The following is a 21,966-nucleotide window of genomic DNA, read 5'->3' on the forward strand; positions in this document are numbered from 1 at the left end:
TTGCTGTTCAGACACGACTGCAAAAGGTAATTTTAGCTTGAGGCAAGGTATACGTTGATCTGACCCAGTTAATTTAGACTGTGTGAGACAAACATGATAAATTGGTAACTCATTTGGTAAGTATTTCTAATGGTGAGAACCTTCCTATGTGAACTATAGAAAAGACCTGAACCCATACAGAAAGAAAATATTTTACAGACCAGAAACAAGTGAAGCAGCCATTTATTACAGTTGACCAGGTATGTAAATAAACTGTTCTTACAGTTATAAGCAAAGTACAAAATATTTAACTGTGGACAGTTTCTTCCTGTTTGTAAACACTAGGAAACTATTTCCTCTCCAAACAATTTAAGCATCAGAAAGTATAAACAGTCTTTTGCAGAGGTTCATGAAAAGTATTGGCTGCCTTCTTTCTAATGGTTGCAGAGCATTTCTGTTGTCACAATCAGGAAAGGGGTTTCTTCCCTACTACATGTCAAACACACAGGCTGCTGGCTGAAGTCATTATTGACTACAAGAAGTGTACTTACTATTTTTTTTCAGATAATTGTTCTGATTTACAAAGCTGTTCTACTTAATGGACAGTGCTGGTCAGACCAGTGAAGGCAAACCATAATGCTCTGGTTTGTGCCAGATCTGCAATCAAATCTATGCCCAAAATGCACCCTCTCTTTTTCACTCATCCAAGTAAGATAGAATTGTGTTTCAGAATTTTTTACTACAAATCTTATGGAAAACCAGAAGATTTTCCATAATTTGTTTTAGAAGCATTTTCCATTTTTTTCAGTTTCAACATCCAAGCCTTAGGAACATGAGTGGTCAAGTGCAGTAAGTCAGGTCATTGCACTGTCTTCACACAGGCTGAGGAAGCAACTTGCCCTGACTGCCAAAAGCACACAGTTCAGATGAGTATTTCTACAGCACAGGCAACTTTGATACCATGAGACAAATGACATTGAAAAACCCAGCTGTCCTTAACAATCCAGGAATTGCTGAGTGGGTTCAGAGGAAATAATTTAGCATAGTTACACTGCATTAAAAAGACAAATCCAGAGGTTTGCAGCATTGTCAACACCAGTGAGATTAATGAGCAAGGTCTAAAGCATAGTTAAAACTGAGGGCTACTAAAAAGAATATGGCTTTATTTCATTTTAAAAAAAGCCTTTCTTGCTAAAAGTGATAATATTCTCGTGTACTTGTGGACATCCAAGGCATCCTCAATTTCCACCCTAGTTCCAGAACACAGTCTCTCTTGCATACATCCCATTGTAAGGAGAATATTTCTCTTAGAAAGATACTTTTTTTTTTTTTTTAAAATTTCTGCATTCTCAACAGGTGATATGGAAAGATCTCAGTTAAAAGTTAAGTAATTTTTATCCAGTGAATGCATTCTAGGAAGAATAACTGCATTAAATTTACTACTTTATACTTTGTAACTTACATACTTATAGCTCAGTTTTGGTTTAGGGTTTATTAATGTTAACTATCTTAAGCAAGATTCTGCTTTATAAAAGGTTATTTCTTTAATTTACTTTAAAAGTTCTAACTTGACATATTCAGAACTGGAGTTTTGACCAATTTTTGCCCATTTTAAGATTTGACTTGTATGGGGAATGTCCAACGATTAAAATCACACACACACAAGTTTTGGATAACTCATTAAAAAATACTAGAATAGAGCAACATGTTCTAGGTTGCATGAGACCAGCTGTTATGCCATTTTGAATACTCTAGAGTTACCTGGCTTTCTGCAGACATGGCTGTACCTTGGATTTTTGTATTTCCTCCCCATCTGTGTCCCATGGAGGAGATCCCTGCTGCCTGTGACCATGACCAGTGCTCCCCGAGAAGTGCCACAGGAGAAAGCAGCACTTGGGGAGGCTCTGCAGGGACACCCAGCCCAGCACTCTCCCTGTCAGCAGGAGGATTGTCCTCCTCACAGTGTCCCCAGACAGGGAATGAACACGAGGCTCATGCTCCACATCCCTGACCTTGAGATGCTGGTGGGAAAGCTGCGAGAACCACCTTTGCCAGAAGGGGTTTATTACTGTACCTCCTATTCGAGGTGCTCCCATCACTCCCCACAGCGTCCAGTGGGAAAATGAAGTTGAAGCTAAATCTCCAGAGATGTAGATTTTTTTTGGAAGAACACTCCCTAAGCTGCTACAAATAGTTAAGAGTTGCTATTCCAAAGAAAAAATAACAAGGCTGCCAGTAAGAATTTCACAAGTAAATCAGGAAGCAGCTCCAAAGCAGTATTATGTCAAGCTCTCCCTATGCTAATTATGTCAGTAGAATGGGTTTTCCCTCTACCCCCTGCTCTATAAAATTAACCTTTTTTCCTGCATGAATTAGTTTTGCTGACTAAATAAGCAGCTACTGCCCACGTTCTGTCTGCACAGCTCTGAGACTGCAGCTGAACCTCCACCATCCTGGCCATCTCCTGGGGTGCTTATTTGGAGATAACTGTTGATGTTCCCATCACTGCATTAATCTGCTCACTGTATTTAGTGCCAGCATCTACACTGTGGATTAGGCAGAGTCCCACAGCAGCTGGTGGGATGCCATCCATGGGGAACAGGGTAAATGATTCGTGACATCTGTGTTTGCAGCACAACACACAAAGACAGGTACCAAAATCCCTGGGTGCTGTGTGTGCTGTACTGCAAACACTGAGAGTGGAGTTATGAATACATTTGCACAAGTTCTGTTCTGACTGACCAAATTATTTTGCACTAGCTTAAAGATGATGAGTATTTATAATTTTTTTTAGTTCTAGAACTAAACTAAAAATGCACATTGTAGTTATAGTCCCATTTACCTTCTGGAGATGCATGTTTATTCGGCTTCTCTGTAAAATAGTTTCCAGACAGCAGCATAAAAGCAATTGATGTTTGTTCCTTTCTCCACAGAACCCTGCCAGAATTAACCTCCCTTAATGCAAGCAGCTCCTCCCCATAGTAAGGATGGAAGCACAGCAACTGGATCCTTTCCTCTGAACATCAAATCTGGTATTTGGTGCAGCTCAATACACTTTATCCAGTGTGAGATACATTTAGCTGAGACATTTTTATATATACATCCATCTAATACTGCCTATGAAGTTTAGCCTACATCTTCCTCCTACGCATTTGCAGCATCACTGTGCATACTGCTCTCAATTCTTCCTGGGAGCTTCTCAAACTACTTGTTTACAGACTGCGAGTTACTTTTCAGGGGATGAGCAGTGCTTAATTTCCACTCACAAGTAAATTATGAACACATCATTATAATACAAGCTATAAGCTCCTGGTTTACCTGTACAAGGAACTCCGTGAAAACTGCATAGGTGAAGTTGTATTCCAGGAGCAAATTACCTACCTACAGCCTCCTGAGTTTTTCTGTCCATATCAGGTCTGGATGTAGCTTAAATTATTAACACTCTAGTGTAAGACTTGACATTTCTCTAGGCTTTTGAACTTATGCAAGGCAAATAAAATGAAAATTATATTAAAACTTAACAACAGCCAGACTTCATTTTTTCCCACCAATATTTACAACATCCTTAAAAAAGCCCCAAACAGCAAAACAATCAAACCCAGAAACATTCCTCCAGCTTGTGGAAAATTCTAAACATCCTCATTCCTTTCTCTTTCACACAATTCAAACTGTCACTGTTTTGCAGCTTTTGCTTCCTTGCTTGTCAAAAGCATTAACAAGTTCACAGAGCACCCAAGTCATGTAGTTCTACTATTAAAGATAGAAAAAACAATTATTTTGCAGTAGTATTATTACTACAGTAGGATTAACACAACATGGAAAATGACAAAAAATACAAAAGGAGTTTGGGAAGAGTCATAGGATTATACCACTGCATTTAAAGTAGTGTAATTTTTTAAAAAATCCACTTGTATGATTTATGTACATGTCCATTTGATGCAGTTACTTACTTATCACATACACGTGACCTGAGTGACTCCATCTTCTTGGTCAAATTGTCCATCATCCAGCTCCCTTAATACTCCATCACTGCTACTGAACCCTGGAAAGCCTCCATAATGAGAGGATCCCTCCTTGATCCAACATTGTTTAGAAGGAGATAGGTGAAACTCATCAGGTGGTTGTGCAGTTTCTACAGGACAAGATGTAGCTGTGTCTGATCCAACACTTCTGCTGGACACTCGGCCTTTTTCTTCCCCAGTCACTTGTCTTAAGGATTTCCTCTGAAAAACAAGAGGATGTTGAAATGTTAGCTTATTTAGGGGAAAACCAAACCAGAATGCTTTGCAATGAATCATGGCTAGATTTAGCGTAGCTGTATTTTAACACCGAGTGCAATTCTCAAGGAATGTGCCATTATCTGAGGAGGCCAGTACAATTCCCATGATAAATCTGTACAAACAGAAGTCAGTGGCTGCTCTATACAGCCATTTGAAATGGGATCCACAGAGTCCTTGCACAGCAGGAACTCAGTATAAATACAGTCTGACATTAGTACTGGGACTGCCTGACATCTTGCCTTTTGACGTGATGGTTGCCAGTGTCAAAAAGAAAAGCAGATGGTGATTTCTGCAACCAACAGACCTACCAGACTCTGCTAAGGGTTCTCTGAGGCACAACAATAAATAAAAGGTTTATTTCAATTCAGCATCAGGAGCTACCTGAGGTACGGAGATCTGTGATGATGCAGCACCTCCAGAGACAATGTCAAGCACCTTGAGCCCCACACAGGAGCAGGGTCAGCAAGGCAGGAGTGCCCTGAGCCTGGAGCCCTGCTCAGCACGAGCCCAACTACACCAGGAGATGTTTGCCAGGGGACACAGCCCTGCACACAGAAGGAGCACATGTAGCTAAGAGGGAATCCAGCCTCAGCACAGAGCTGCACTTCAGTGCACGAAGGACACAGTGCAGACACTTAAAAAAAAAACAAACACCCCACAGACTTTTACTATGCTTTGGCAAGTTTGTGTCCCCCCAAGCTTTTTCTCAAATCCTTTTGAAATAGTAAAAACAATGGCCCGTGTGGCAAAAGGAAACATATTTAGGAAAGCTGTTACAGGGCACATTGGGAAAATAGACAAAGGGAAACAGCATTACCTCAGGAGAAACAGAAGGAAATAAAATTTGCCTGGATGCCACAGTAAGAGGATGGAAAAGTCTGCCTAAGAAAAATCAAGAAGGAGGGAAAAGAAAATAACAACCCTCTCAAGCACGGCATGGTTCAATTTTGCATCTCATCCTCTGAACCCTTTCTTAGAAAAGCAAATGGTACGTGACAAACAAAGTCCACTGAGACAGTACAGCCCTTGAACCCGAGAAGCTTTTGTACTATCACATAAATCATAACCCAGGCCATAACACACTACCCTACAAATACATAAGAAGGCAGAGAGATGAGCTGTGAGGACATAATATATTCCATCCGCAGAAAAGAGACCCTGTGAGATTAACAGACCAAGTAATGGGGGTTCCCCTCAATTCTTACTGAAGCAAAACTTCCTTTAGTAATGGCAAAATGCTAAATTCAATCCAACAATCAAAAACAAGTTATTCTCAATACAGAGAACACCCTATACAATGTGCTGCCATTTTTCAGAGCGGAAGTCACAGAGGTCCAACAGCTGGACATGCCCAAGGAGCACAGCTGCCTCCACAGCCAGACCCTGCTGCACTGTGGGGAACTGGAAAGTGATGTGACCAGGGCTTGATAGTTAAGTGATGAGAAGGCCTGGATGAAGCTGCTGCTTATTTCAGTAAGGAAAGAGCCTTATTGGCAGCATTCTTCTTAAGGTATCTGAGCTGTGAACATGCTAAGTCTATGCTTAAATAATAATGAGTTGTGATGCAATCTTTTTTTAACTTCAGGTATCTGAAATACTCCTGTGTTTCAAAAACATCCTAAGCTGTGGATGTGAAATTTTTTTTTAACACCAGCTTTAATGTAATATGAACATCAGTGAACAGATACACAGTACAAATAAAAATGTGATGTCATGTACAAATGTGATGTCATACAAATGTGACCAACAAGATACAATCACTGGAATGAAATGTTTTTACAGAAATGTTTGCATTTTTGGTAAAGTTGTACAGCTGTGTCAGCAGTGTCCATGGGACATTTTAAACAGAAGTTACAGAAAACAAAACAAACCCACAAAAACAAAACAACTGAAATAAAAGACCCTAACCCCGCTAAACATTGAAGTTTCTAGAGCAAAAGAGAATGCTTTCAAATTTTAGTAGCTTGTTTTACATCTGAAATCTAGGTACTCAATGCAAAGCTAACATTTTGGTAAAAAGGCAATGAAGTAAATAGATTAAAATTATGGGGAAAAACAAAGTAGTTGGCAAAACAGAAGGAAAACTCTGGTAAATGTTTCAGCTTCAGCCCCAGTTACCTGATTATCCCAAGCTACATGACCTCAGCATAGTGAAATTTCCTGGTAGAGAAGCAAAACATTCACTGGTACTGAAAAAGCACATTTTGTTCAGATTTCAAACACAGAAATCCTGATGTAAATAGCCACAAATCAGATATTTCTTGTTTACTTTGAGTATGTTTAATGCTTAAATCAAACGTTTCCCATTCCAACAAAATAAAACAACAACTACAAAACACATTTTATTTGTATAGCCCAAGTCTGCACATCACCCCACAATGGAGTGAAAGAATTTCAAGAGTGAGTACAATGCTTCCTATTTTTAATTTAAGTCCTGTCTCAAAGATTCCTCAGTTCCTCAGACTCAATGTTTTTACAAAACTGGTTTTTATTACATTGCTTGGCAGAATCCAACTTGTGACATACAGTTATGCTGCCTTTAAGAGACACATAGCTAGAAGTAACATTATGCCTTACCTTAAGGTAAAAAAATATCAGGAGTTCATGGCCTTATTATATACAGAGTATTAAAGTAGGAAAGCTTCAGGAAAAGCATTATTTTATAACTGACATAATATTGCTTTATATATTTACACTGTTGCTATCAAAAATTGTGGTCCAAAACATACTCTCAGAAATGTATTAGGAAAAAGCCAAGGCTACAAAGTCAGACATGTGAGAGAAGTCAGAAGGTTTTGAAGGCAAAAGCTGAAGGTGCTTTTGACACAGAGGGTGGTTAGGGAAAAAATTCCACTGGCAGAATTTAAAAGAGGGTATGAATGGAGAGAGATTAAGACACTGGCAAAGGAGATTTCACAGAACACTGAAGAGCAAAAAATGCAGAAGCTCCAATCCTGAAAATGAAGAAATAAATGACCATGTACAAGAATTAGCTGGGAATTGAGACAGTGGCAGAGACAAAAACAATAAAACAGGATCTGAACTGTGCATGTTGAAGGCAAGTTCTTCCAGGCATGGAAATACTAATTATCAGGGGACACAGTGAGAAGGAAGTTAGGCTGGAGATAAGCAGAAGCCTGGAGAAGAACAAAAAAAGGAAGAGTGTATTTTAGAAACACTAAACAAAGGAAAACACAGATGAAGGCAACACACTGAACACACAGTAAAAAATCACAGAGAAAGATCAAATAGAAATGCAAGAAATTTAGAGACTTATGGAAGTATTCATACAAAGAGAGAAAGAAGCAGCTAGATATCACTGCTATATAATTATATGCCATGAATGAGTTTATAAAGTTACCACTCCGCTGCTGGACATGAGTGAAAACATTCATAGCTTTCCTTACTGCTTAAGATTGTTACAGGAAAGACATGTTGAATAGAGAAAGGCTGACCAGCCACTGAAAACCAGAAAGAACCAAAAATGGAAACCATCACAGTATGTCAAACAACCTGGCAAAGAAAAGCCCACCAGGAGTTAACCCTTCTCTGGGCACAGCAGGATCTGTGACACTGACTTTGAGCAGAATGTGGAGACTGGCAGTCACTTAATCCTCAAAGCACTTGATACAACCACTGTTATGGGAACGCCACTCAAAAGAGACAAGGAATTGAGGTTCAGCTGCAGGAATTTTAAGGCCTCTATCTCTATCACATTTTCATGCAACAACAGCCCTTCACCCTGATAACCTGCAGATTACAATATTCCTTACAGTATAGCTTAACACTCCTTTCTTCTAAAATTTTCAAAGTAGAGGTTTTGAAGGTCAAAATGGTTTTCTGTTTCAAGCACAAGAGATGCAGGATTTTGATCAGAACTTTTAAGACTCCCTAAAGACTTCCAAGGAAATACAGGCTAGCAACCTCATTCACCTGAGACAAGAGCAATTCCTTAGCAAAAACCAGCATTCATTATGCTTTTCTCCATGGTTTAAAAAATAACAGCTGAAGAAAAAAAACAACATGTGATCCATCTCCAAAAAACATCCACAAACTTGAACTTGTTTGAGGGGAAACCCTGTTCTGCTATGTTTTTCCCCTTGTTAATTCTGAAGTCTAGTTAGTTTCTGTATCTTACCATTATGTGAAGTACTAATTTTTTAATATTAATACCACAAATATGTTACTTACCTCTGGTGTCTGAACAGCAGAACTCCACATAACAGGTCTCTGAAGAAAAATTACTTGCTTTGTGGCCAGATTTCCTTCACTAAAATTTAAAGAAAATAGTTTCCATGTTTTAAAGGCAGTAATTGTCACTAACATATTCAAAGTCAACTTTAAGGGGGGTGTAAATCCATGAGTGAAAAGAGGACAGACTACCAAGTATTATCTAGTTTATTAATTCCCCAATGGTTCTATAACAATATTCTTGAAATAACAGAAGCATAGACCTGGGTTCAGGTGATACACATGAAAATATGGACAGACCACTAACTTGTATTGCCATGACTGCAGTTTTATGTGTGAAGCAAGCTTTCACAGTTTGTTTTTTAACCTAATTTTCACTGTTAAATATACAGCAACATATTAATATCACAAAAACCAGGCCCAATCTTAATAGATCCATAGCTTCAGAGAATCTCTCACTACTTTGTGTTATGAAACTTGGGAATTAACATTCTTTACTGCTAAATAAAAGTTGTAAAATGTCACCTAAGGATAAGCTTGCTGCCTCACCACCTATGGACAAAGGGCTTCAGCTCAGTTTTAATAAGCTTTACATGAAGAATGAGATGAATGACACCAGGTGTTTTGTACGAGAGAGGTATTGGCATAGGCAGGACAGGAGAATATTTTAGTAAGAAAAATAAAGAAGGGGGAAAAAAGAGCAACTTCAATCCCGGAACTTTGACAGATGCTAATACTGTTGTGTAGACAAACAAAGGTGTGGGTGTGGGTTGGTTTTTTTTTTAACCAAAAGGGAATACTTGCAGAAAAATACCCATGACACGTGAAGTTGGTCTCCAGACCAGGTATTACTGATATGATGTTTCATAAGCATTACACCCCCTTAGCAGTGGTGATAAATACATCTCCTTTAAGTGTTAATGTATTTCCATCACCTTCCCACCAGAAATACAGGTCACCACACTGACAGGATATATAATACAAACCCCAACTCCATGTTTCACCGAAAATGAAACAATTTCAAGACAAGAACTCCAGAATAAGAAAATTTTTAAATTTCCTGTTTTCTTCTAAATATCAGATACTACATTTTTATAAGCTCTTCTCCCCCCAGCTGCTTCTGGGCAGTATTCAGGAAGGTCTTTAAGCATATAAAGGCAAAACACTGAAATTGCTCGGCAAAAGGGTGACTACAGATTTAACAGTGCACTAAATGTAAGTAGCAAAATAGAAACACCAAAGAGATGGGGAGTTAATTTGAAGTATGTATGACTCCACCTATTCTATCAATCGTAAAACACACTTATTATGCATAATGTCACAGAAAGAACTACTAAACCAGCATAGGCTTTTACTTCAATATGGATATGTCACAAGGTTAACCACCACACATATGAAGTTAAGGTAACTGATGCATGTTTCACAACCAGAAGTTATTTTGTATTTAACTTCAGGGACTTGCTCCAAGAAAAAACTGTTAAGCTCAGAAGAGCTTAACAGCCTGCCCTAGTAAGGCTTCTGGAAGTGAGCTCTAAGAAAGCACACAAACCAGTACTACTCTCTGCATAGACAGACACTCAGATCAACAGTTAGTGATGATGGATTTGTGATTGTGTTTGGGCCCTCACAATCTTCCTTTCAGTCCAGCTAAACTCAGGTCATGGCATATCTTTGCATGTCTCCCTTGGATGAGAATAGAGAACTAAAACTCCAGCTTGTGGGAAAAACAAAAATGCAGAACAAATTCATTCATTTCCTTAAGCCTAAGAAGGTTTCCTGTTCCAAGAGTCCCTACCTTACTATTTGCATTAATTAAAAGAAAAAGTGTTTAGATTTTATGTCATTACAAGGAAATCTGTAATCCTGCAACCTTATTCCACTTGGCTAGGTATTTCTCTGTGCCTCAGTTATGTCTCTTTTGATCAATTCAAAAATGCCTCTTCCAAGCAACAAGGCTGAGCACAGTCCCTGGCATGGGGAAGAGCCTAAGGCTTATTTTGTAACAGTGTCTGCATTCCTTCAGAGAAAAGAAAAAAACCCAAACATTAAGCTACAGCTTGTACAAATTCTAGTAGAACAGCAAAAGGACACGATGGTGAGTAGACAAGAAGTAAATTAACAAATTTCTAAGTCTGACCTTATTAAAATGCCACACACGACAAAGCTGCTATGAGCTTCATTCACAAAGAACTCAACGACAGTGGGATTTCCACAGAATTTAAATGAGAAAAAGTGCTCAGAGCAAGGGAAGTTCCATGGTTTCCCTCTCATTTCTACATTCCCTCTTTGCCTCATAAGTCAGGGCATTTTGCAAACACAGATGAAGTAGTGAGCCAGGATAAATTAATAACCATAGAGTCACTGTTTTTGCACTGTATCTCCCACAGTCTGCCCTGCCCATTTTCAGGGACTACAGGAATCAGTGAAGGGAAATAAAGATCACTGCAGAGTAAGGCTGCTGAAGCCTTTTCCCTGTCTCTTCTTTTAGGAGTGATGAAGACCAACAGAGACTCTTTTGTTGAAACACCAGCAATTTGTTTGTCTGCTTATGCTGTATGGGGAAAACTGTGTCCTCTTACACGTCTATATTTAAGTCCTCCAAAATAACCATGAAGCTACAAACTCAGGAGTACTGCCAATGACTCTGGTTTTTACAGATCCATTTTTTTGAAATGCATGAATATTTAATATACAAAACACTCAGAATAGATGTTAGACGAGATTTTCTGAAAATAAAGAGAATAAGAAATTATTTCACAATTACATGTATTCAGTTTTTGGGGTTTTTTCCTCTCCATTTCTAAAAATAAAACTTAGTACTCCTTTGGAACTAGACAGCATCAAGACTTTCAGTTTTGAGACAGACACCAGCTTGAGATACTAAGAGTCCTGGCTCAAAGGATCTATTCAATGAAAATTTTAAAAAGCCTTAAAAATAATTCTAATTTTCAACCACAAACATGTATGGACTTCTACAAACTCATGGCAATACCATACTAAAAACTGCAGTAGCACTAACTTACAAGTTTTTCTAGATACAAAAGATGAGTATCTGAGATGAGGGACAGTTTTGCAATAAAGTAGGAGAAAATGAAGACAATAGAGAAAAGTACCACAGTGAGTAAAAATGGGGATAATAGATAAAATTTTCTCTAAATACTATGTGTAAGTTCTATTTAAAAACTAAAACATCATTTTGTCCCATCATGCCAAATCGTTGCTTATTTTGTTTTTCCAGTGTTTCTGAAGCCTCTTAATATTCAGGCTGGGTTTTGAGGTCAGAGTTTCAAGTCTGGGAAAAAAACCAGCTGTTGAGCAGCATAGAGTGTCCTTCTTTATTAAGACTTTTGCATTCTTAGGATAACCCACCACAGCAATGGCATCTTTCATAGCAGACACACAGTAACCATCCAGGAATTTCTTCTCCTCTTTAAATACCAACATCAATGCCTAAAAATAGTAGTTATCAATCACTACTCAGCCTATCAGAACAGGAAGACATTCATTTTCTCATTCTCACGAATTCTCAATCCCTAATTAGGAATTCTTGTTCATACACTTTTTTCCTTTTTTTGAAGCAAATTGAATTGCTGCATATGAGATATTACAGGCACACAAAACACGATTCATCCTATTCCTTCCAAGAGTAACTCACAAGCTACAGTGGCATAACAAGCATTAGATAATTCATACAGACTCCTGATCAGCCATTTAGACCAGAAAACAAATGGTTTTTATTAGGCTGAGTTACTCTAGTGTGGATACAGCATGAATCCAGTTTCAGATTTGGCCAGGACACAACCCCTTCAGCGTGAGCACTGCTATTAATGCTCTGGTTGTTTCACATCTGGGACACAGCATATTTGAGACCTAAATATCTTCCTGGTACATTCTCACTAATTCAAGGAACAGCTCCAGCCTAATCAATCTCTTAATGCCCCCTACAGCACTGCATTTATTTTATTTTTTTTTTTCTTACAGTACTTTGCCTCTTATTTGGCCCTGCCACTGCTCTGTGATCTCTGAGGTACAAACCAGCACCATTTGATGTGCTGCAAGCACAGGCTGACACTCCCAGAGTGTCTTCAGCAGCTGCTCAGGACATTCCTGACCCTGCTGTCCAAGCCCTGTGGGGATGGGTTCAGTTACATTGCTTGAGGGACACAAAAGGTTGGAAGTTAAATATTCTCTCAGCCTATGACTCAGAACACACCACAACTACTAAAATCTCCCTCCCATTCTTCAAAGATTATACCCAGATTCTGAAGACTTGCTCTCAAAGCTGTAAGATTTGGCCAATATTTCAGCTATTTATGAAAACCAGGCCCAGTAGTTCATACAGCCTACAAGTCACCATGTTCAAAGCTAATACATTTAGACTACAAAATTATTGAAGAAATTAAAGGATAACCATTTGTTAAATATTCTGGAAACTGCTGCTTCTTCCAGATGAAAGCAAAACTGAGTGCCTTAAAAAAATAAGCAACAGAACATGCCATATTTTACCACAACTACTTTTGTCTTTGCATTTAACCAGTTGGTTAAAATCGACTATTAGAAAAAACACTGCCAAAAAACCCCAACACCTATTTCCTGTTCACAAAAGCCTCCTTCTTACATGGGGTGAGTTGATTTAATTATGTCAAATCACTTGACCAGAACTCCACTTTCTCGCAGCAGCTTTCTGAGAATCTTTCATTCACATCTTTTTCACGCTGTTTTGATTTAACACAGTGAGATCTGGGATCCAAAGATTACTTGAGTCATCCACTCTTTCCACAACTGTTAATGAGTCTGAAGCCCTGCCTCAGTACACTTGTTTGCTTTGAATCTTGGCAATCCTAATCTAATGGGTGGAGAGCTTAAAAACATATAAATATGATGATAGAAGAGAGGCATTAAGAATGCTTGGTCTAGTGTTTCATTTGACATTTTTTAGCTTGATACTGTGATGTATCAAGCTAGTACCTTTTTAGGGGGTGTTATTTGAAGAAAAAAACCCAGAAGTCTGGAACCTTATGAGGAATCCAGGTCTGTAATTTAGCTCTTATTATATAGAAAAGAGTCCCATCAATGCTCTAAATAAACATTACAGCTATACACCTGAAATCCAGTAGTCTGGTACTATATTTGAGGTGAACCATAATGTCTACATCAGAGAAGAGAAAGAGCCCAATAACTTGTTGGATTACCAGATTCTCTGCCCTAATTTGCAACAAATACTCCACGATGTCTTGTGACAACATGAGTCTAAATCAGTCATTCACCAAGGTCCTAAACTAGTGAAACATTTCAACATTTGTTTCTAGTTGAAGCATGAGTAACCCCATTGCTGTGGACTGAGTATGTGATAAAAAGTTTCCTAAATAAAATCTTTCACATTTAGATTTACACAATGTACTTTAAATTTAGAATTAGACTAACTGAAATCAGTAGTCCTATGCAGATGTGGCAAACCACTCCAGGAAAACACTACTTACATCTCAAGCTTTACATACATTTAATATCATCAGCATTTTTCTTCCTTTTAGATAAACATATGCAAGTGATTATTTGATAATTCTCAGACACACACACCAGAAATGCTGTAATCAACAGTTTGGGTACCTGTCGTGTCGTACAATTGGTGTAGGCAGGACACAGGTCAGGAGCCATCCAAACTCAGCCAGCGTGTGCAGTAGAGGTCCATAATCTGTTTTAATTTCACACCCCTACATTAATAATTATAAAAAGTAGTAAAGAGACTCTGTACAGGTTTTATTTGCATTTCTACACAATTACAACACCTCCCCTCTCACTTTTAATGAGGCATCTTTTGAGATGAAATCAAGATGATTATTTCAAACTGAAAACAACTTGAAAAGTTCAAGGCTACAAAATCCATGGAAAACAGAATTTATTAACATTAGGTATGAGCACTGACTCATCAAGACATCATTCAAAGCACATCTCTCACTCATTAAACTTGTCACTTTGATAAATTAGTGCCTAAAACTTTTTAAGCATCATAATTAGGTGTCTCAATTGACATCTTTACACTTTTTACTCCACATGTGAAAAATAAACATCTCTCTTAGCTACATACTTAAGGTTTTGGTGGGTCTTTTGGTGGTGGTCATTTTTTTTTTTATGTACAAGTGTTTAGTTTCATGCTGATTTTTTTTCATGTTGGTAAATCTATTTATCATTGGATATTTCAAAAGTAAGACCTTAATCCAACAACAACTGCTTTGAGATGTCATTCATACCAATAATCCTAAAAGACTAGAATATTACTAAAGAGTAATTTAACTAATTTTATTGCTGTAACATACTACAGCAGTAGATGTAAATTTATTAGGAAACCCAAGTCTTTAATATTTGGCAGTAAAATTTTCATAAAAATACATATCTGAATATCATACTGAATTAATTCAGTATCACTTTTTTCTTGTTTTTCTAGTTCTAGCTATTTTCTCCCCCTTTTTAAAAAGATAATTCACGTTATCAATGTGACTTGCACTTGCTGAAATTACACCTAAATTGGTCTGAAACACACACACAAAAACCTCAACACATTGTATGTGTTGGTATGAACATTTACAAATGTCAGACCAGAACTCCTCTGGCATATTTCTTTTACACATTTACCAATGCCCACAAATCTGATCTAATTTTTATCATTTGGGGCTTTAGTTAAGCCTAGGCAGGTGACTTCAGGAAACCATACTAAATGTTTATGGAACACTGGTACCAGCATCTTAAAGGAAAAAAACAATGAAAAATACAAGTAGGAAATAGCACTGCTAAATCATCACCTATTTACCTCAATGACTGTCCATTGTTCAACAACTATTGCATCATTTCCTTTCCTGTTAGAACCTGGAACCCCAGCACCTTCTTCTTCATAGATAAATAATCCTTCCAAAGATTTGGGCAAATAGTCCCCTGTGAACATAAACACAAGCATTATGTTTTAGGTTAACAGATTACCAAAATGAACACAAGATGTTTCTTTCTCACCAAACAGTCCTCTAAAATAAAATTAAATGACTCAGCAAACTCAAATTTGTGGTTATTCATGGAGCATCAAGTCAACTTACTATTAAAATCCCTTTTTTTCTATACAAAGTGAACTTAGAACTACTTTCTCAAAAGCATGAACTCCTTCCATACTCCAGTATGCATTCCAGTTTCCTGTATTCAACATATCCATTGCAGAGGATTGGCACAACCCTTCTCAACTTCAATATTGTTCTCCTGACAAGACATGTGGCTTTTGGTGTGCTGGGAGAGAGCACAAAAATGAGTGAACCATGAAGTATCAAACTCAACTACAGCTACTTAAACACATAAACGGCCACAGGAAGTGCCTGAAACAAGTAATTGTAGGAGGATTCCTGATGGGAAGGAAGTTTCAGAGCACAACTCCCTGACTCACATGTCAAAGCCTGGTAGCATCCGTTTGGCCCAAACTAAGGCTGTACATAAATACTGGTTCATCTTCTGCTTTTGCCTCTCCCAACAGCCTTTGAGGAGCCTTTTGTGGAGATTGACAACTGACTTAAACTATATTGCTACAGCAAAATTATGTAATCCTCAGAATATCAGCATTAAATCCCATCCAATAGTGGATGAGGTACGTTATTACCTGGGTATTAAAGACAGAGTTATTCATGCAGAGAAGGGCAGACAGCTCTCCCTGTGGGGAATGGGAAGACTGTAAAACTGTTGTTGGACAACAGCTGCAAAGATTAATTTCAACAGCTGCCAAAACCACCCTTCAGTGAACTGTAACAGATCTCCATCCAGAGAGTTCTTTTCCAGCTCTGAAGAAACTCCACAGTGAAAACTACAACTCTGAATTCTCACCTCTCCTTCACTGAAGGAAATTTTGTTCTTCAATTGACTTAAATAAATAAGAATAATAGTTTCAGAGTAAAAAGTCTGATTGCCACAGACTGTGGCATTAGTTCATGTGCACAAAATATGCAGTTTGAGAGGGGCTAGCTGCCAAATTCCATCAGAAGTAAATCTACGTTGATGAGCTTACATGCCTCTGAGTCACTAAATTTACTGCAGAGCTGCAGAAACACAGTGATGCACACTCAAAACCACGGAGAGCAATGAAAACTGAGCATTAACATTAACATTAGTTTTTTGGTTTTGAAGAATCATAATTTAACTTGCAAAGAGCTTATATCTTGAAGGGTTTTTTTTTTTTTAATTTAAAGCCTTTAATAATCCAAGCCTTGCAAAGGGGATGAGGAGTCCATATTGTTTTAAATCAAAATTACCAGAAAAAAGTATAAGGCATGGTAAATATAACAACTACTCAAACTGACAGTAACTTTACCCTCTTCACATCATCAGCGTAAAAGGCAGACCAAATGACAGATGAAAGCCACTTTAATACACTATTAATTATCTATTGCACTTGTTTATCATCCTGAGCATTGCAAAAAACTGTTCAACTGAAACTTTTTCAACAAACATTTAACAAGACTTTTCTCCACTGCAACCCTGTATTTTGCTTGCTTACAATGCAGTAATTAATTCTAAAGGAACATCAACAACTTGCAACTGAGTACAAGTAAGACAGGTACCAAGGCAACCAAAGCATCACCTTAGCGAAGTACAAAGTGTAGGTTTGCTATCAAACAACATTTGTTAAAATAGTTAATTGTTCAGGAATTTATTAATCATGTCAGTTTGTCTTGGTCTGTACCTCTAACACTAGAGTATTACCATTTTCTTCACTTTTTTCCAAGTAATTGTACAACAGTAGCTACCAACTGTTTGTGCACAGTTTTAACTTCTGGTTTTCAGACAAATCCAGTTCAAATGGAAATAAATCTCTCAGTTACATATTTTACCAGCAACAGAGTTTGAGTTCTCAACACTTTTCATCCCATTGTCTTTTGACAAGCAAAAACCAAACCAGAAGAACTAGCACAAAAGATTGATTTTGTTATAAAGCTACTCTAGTTTACTGCTTTGGAAATTGTCAATTTGATAAAACAACAAAGCAAAAATTTCAATTACTTAAGTCTATTATAAATTATTGGAAACTGATGGCTAAAAGGGAGTAATTTATTTTCTGGGCAGTTACAGATCTATCTGGACATGTTTACATAAATATCTTCCCATCAAGAAGCAAAATATAATAATTTTTTTTTCAAGTTACATAGTTCTATGTAAACAAGCAAAAGCTTCATGATACCCTGGGACAGTACTCACCTTTAGAAGCTTCCCAGTGTACAAAAGAATCAACTAAGGCCAATCCTTGTTTATAATAAAATGTAGTTAATTCTAGCCAGTCTGCTTCCAGTGTACTGACAACTGGCCCCTTTCTTGTTACTTTCATAGACAAAACACCTTCATGGTAGGTCCAGCAGGTCGAATCATCATCAAAAACATTGAAGACTGTATAGAGCTTGTCTAAGGAGAGACAAAGGAAAAATGAACCTCAAACACAGTGCTCCAAAATTAGAAATATTACTAATCTCCTATTTTAACATAGTTGCCTAATTCTAAGCAATAGTTTTAATAATTGTTATTTAAAGTGGCTCTACTTAAGACCTAAACAGACTCAAGACTTCCCTCAGACTCAGTGAGGGAAGGTACACTCTGGGATATGAGGAAAATGTGAACTTATTACAGCTGAGCTGTCATTCTTCAGGTAATTGGGGTTTGCATAAGGAAAACATACAAGGACTAAGAAAATACCCAGTAGAAACAGCCTTAATTTCTGCCACTTGTGGAACTTCTGGCTACAAATATTTGCAACTATATAAAATAATAGACAATTTTCTAAGTTTGCAAATATAAGGAATGCCTTATACTGACTTTCACCCATTATTTTCTGAGCTAAGTACCACTGCCATTAGTTGCTTCCTGGGATCTTCCCATAGTAACTGACAATCAGTCCAAGTTAAGAACAAAAACTCAATGCATCCTCAAAACAAAAAAGGTTTTCTGTGTAGGTATATTAATACAGTGCTGTAACAACTCCAGTCACAAATGAGCACTCATTTAAAACTACTGTATCCATAGGATTTTAGGAAATCACTGGTGCAAGTTATGAAATCCTAACTATGTGAGTGTGTTCTACAAATACACTTGTGTGTCACTGGTGTAGAGAAGTAACACAAAGTAGTTGCCCAGAAATATTCTCAGATTGCCTTATACTGCTGGGCAGCCTAAATCCATGCAAACGTAAAAGTTTTCACTGTCAAAACAAAGCAATTTGCTTAGATGACCCCAGTTAAGTAGCCAGTCTCTCTAGGCCCCAGAAACAGAGAAACTTCCACAATAAGATTTGTACCCTAAGTAATCTGAATCAGTATCTAGAAGAATCCCTCTATGCTTTGAGAAGTGTTATTACACCCACTGCAGGTGACATCAGGTGCCTAGAATAAGGCAAATTCAGAACAAAATGTTGAAATTCCAGTAAGAGATGACTCTCTTTATACAGTTTTATCACTTTCACAGGTGCTTACATCAGAATAGATGTGTTTATCCTGACAAACCTTTATTTCTTCTCCCATATATTGAAGTGAGATCCCTTACTCTTCAGGGAAAAAAAAAGCTGTTTCCCAATACAACTATTCAATTCCTCACATCTACCAGAAATTTACCAGAAATCTACCAGAAATTACGCAAATAATGTATTATAGTCATAATTGAATAGTTCAAAAAGCAACATAACAGTAAAAATCCATACTTAAAATCCCCAAATCTATAACTGGGACACAGTTGTTCCTCTTTTGAGCAGAGGTAAGTGGAAGTGGCACACTGGCATAGCAGTATATGCCTACACACATGTAAGACTGCCTTGGAAAGTTTACATCAGTATTTTTCAAAATGATGGCTACATAAAACAGACCAAGAAAGGTGTTTAAGTTCCCAGAAGCTTTATCTTATGAACTCCACTGATTTTCTATATGACTAGTGTAGAGAAGCCTGGTATATCCTTGCCAAAGCTTTTTGAAGTTTCCTGAGAAGATTGCATGTAGGGGATACACTAGCTGCTGATCTACCTGGTCACACCAGCCTGCACAATGCTCCTGAACAGTACCAAGAGTTTTCCACTGCTTCCTTACAGGACTTCTATTCTGCTACATACAGCAAGCTGTAGGAAAAGTTAAGCTTTAACAGATTATGCTGTAAAGGCACACTTGTAGAAAAACTACTTTTACTCAGGTGTTAAAAATAAGAGGGACATTGATTATCTCTGTGTTTAGAGTCATTACTCTCCCAGTCTACAAACTGGAGAGGCTGCTTTAACAGGAAAGTGAAAAGGTTGCTTTTGAGAGCAATTAAAACATATCTGGCTCATCCAGGAGTGCAGCCTGACATGAAAGTTTCATGCTGCCTGCTTTCCACACAATATTGCATTACTTCTCTGACTTAGATTACTTCCTCCTTTTTACCTTCTCCACTTTGCAGCCAAGAGGCCTTAGAGTTTCAGTACCAGAAGTCAATGTTTCAGGCCATTTTTTACAGACTACACCAAGCACCTCATTCTTCTACAGCAAAGTTGGCTATCACAACACCAGCATTTTTTCAATTACACTTTTCCTTCCTATACTTATAATGCTTATTTTTCTCCAAGAAATTCATTTTGTAACAATTATTGTCTGCGATTTCATGGTCAATGCATTAATTTCAGTCATCTCTTTCAAGACACTTCTTGAAGGCACATTAACCAGAAAGAATCCATTATGAACGGATTTATTTGCTGTACGTTTATGCGAGTTGCCTGGAAGCATGTAGAATTATGGCTCTAGCTGGAAGGGGCTCTCTTTGTTGTCAGCCTTGAAACAGGCACAATTGGAATCACAACATATACTTGGAAATCAGTATGTGTTTATAATTTAATATTGAGTAAAACTACACATGTATTGCAGAAAATATTTTGCAACAATTGCATCCTTCTAAAAGGAAGGATTTTTACTGCCACATGTTTGTTGTATGCATATTGAACAAAAATCTTTTCTGTTTGCACGATATTTCAAGCCACAATTACACTGTGGGTGATTTGGGGGGGGTTGTTTGTGGTTTTCTTTTTTTCTTTAAATTGCAAACTAGAATTCTGACAGTACATCTAAAATAGTCTATATGAAAACTGAAATATCCCTTAAATATAATACCATAGCTTACACACATAAAGCAGAAGGTAAGTAGTCCTGCTTCTTTTACTGGCAACTTTTAGAAACATATATATGCATTTACATATTGTAGAGGCATTTCCAAACCCAGTATTTGATACAACAGAAAATGATGTTGTTCTATTTTTTCCAACACCTCAACAACTCAATAAACTACTTGACTTCTGCATTTATTACCATCTCCTTTTCGTGGTTTACAAGGGCTGACTTCTTTTCCAAACTGGAAATCTGAATCCTCTAACAGTCTGCTTTCTCCATGCATTTCCTCCTCCATCCCACTCTCAGATGAGTGACCGCTCAGTGTCCCTTCATTCCAGTTCTTATAGTTTTCATCGAAGTTTTCTCTTCTGTGTTCCCTATTTCTTCTGCCCAGCGTTGATTCCAGCTCTGCACCTCCATCTGTGCTTGTTCCATTACAGGCTTTAGGCTGAGGAAAATGTTGTGTTACAAATCCCACAAACTTCTTTCCTCTTTTAGCAGCTTCATTAACCTGTAATACAACATAAACTTAGCTGCAAAGTCATTTTAGAATTGCATGGACCTTTTTCTTCTTTAAAACTTGTACATACACAAACCACTTTACTAAACTGCTTTATGAGGACACAAAGGCATAACCCAGTATTACAGAAGGGTGACATGACTGTGATGCTGCCCCTGCTCAAAGTAAATGGAAGTTTTCCAGCATGTCTTTGGACTCAGGCCAAGAAAGGTGGCCAGCAGTGGTACTGACTTCAAAGTATACAAAATCCTTAATTTAGAACAAACCCAAAGTATTTTAGCTACTGTGTTGCATTGACAAGAAGTATAGTAGAGCAATAAATAGTATTTCTGTAAATCTGTGACACCAGTCATACTAAAAATACTGACCTCCAATACCACAGAAGTATCTCTGCCATGAGCCATGACTACCTGGTTTCCTTGGAGGCTACTCAGCTTTGTTATTACTGAGGACAGTGGAGGAGCAGAGAGAAGAGGGAGCTACAGGTAAATGGAAGTCCTCTTATTTCAGCCAGTGATGTCTTCTCTGCACTGAAGTCTCAATACACAACTGTAACATCTGTGTCACCTGTGGGATGTGTCAGTTCTTGGAGGTGCTTTCTTTCCCTGGTTTAAGGAGTGCTGCCATTTAGGAAGGTGACCCCACTGACATCCTGTACTACAAGCTCCCCTGTGAAGTCTTCATAGGTACATACAGGCAATTCAGCTCAGAAAAAAGACATTACATAGGAAGTACTGGATTAAATGAGGGCAGAGGGGAAAGGATCTTTATTCAGCTTATTCATGTAAACTATTAATCCCCCAAGTGAGCAAAAATCAAACAAGGGATGGTACTGCAATCCCTTTTTAGTATCATGATAGTGACA

The 21,966-nt window shown here is 37.8% G+C and overlaps 1 protein-coding gene across 1 annotated transcript in view; it reads right to left on the reverse strand.

Moving 5' to 3' along the window:
• Positions 1-204: 204 nt before the first annotated feature.
• The window catches only part of RFTN2 (raftlin family member 2), a 30,296-nt gene continuing 8,534 nt past the window's right edge, over positions 205-21,966 (reverse strand). The window contains exons 5-10 of the mRNA XM_066322575.1: positions 20,780-21,092; positions 17,670-17,870; positions 15,256-15,377; positions 14,058-14,161; positions 8,451-8,529; positions 205-4,202 (exon numbers count right to left, since the gene is read on the reverse strand). Coding sequence (XP_066178672.1) covers positions 3,933-4,202; positions 8,451-8,529; positions 14,058-14,161; positions 15,256-15,377; positions 17,670-17,870; positions 20,780-21,092 — 1,089 coding nt within the window. The 3' untranslated portion in view covers positions 205-3,932. The remainder of the gene's footprint in view (positions 4,203-8,450; positions 8,530-14,057; positions 14,162-15,255; positions 15,378-17,669; positions 17,871-20,779; positions 21,093-21,966) is intronic.

This window comes from Sylvia atricapilla, chromosome 7 (genome assembly GCF_009819655.1).
Source record: "Sylvia atricapilla isolate bSylAtr1 chromosome 7, bSylAtr1.pri, whole genome shotgun sequence".
NCBI classification, from domain to species: Eukaryota; Metazoa; Chordata; class Aves; order Passeriformes; family Sylviidae; genus Sylvia; species Sylvia atricapilla.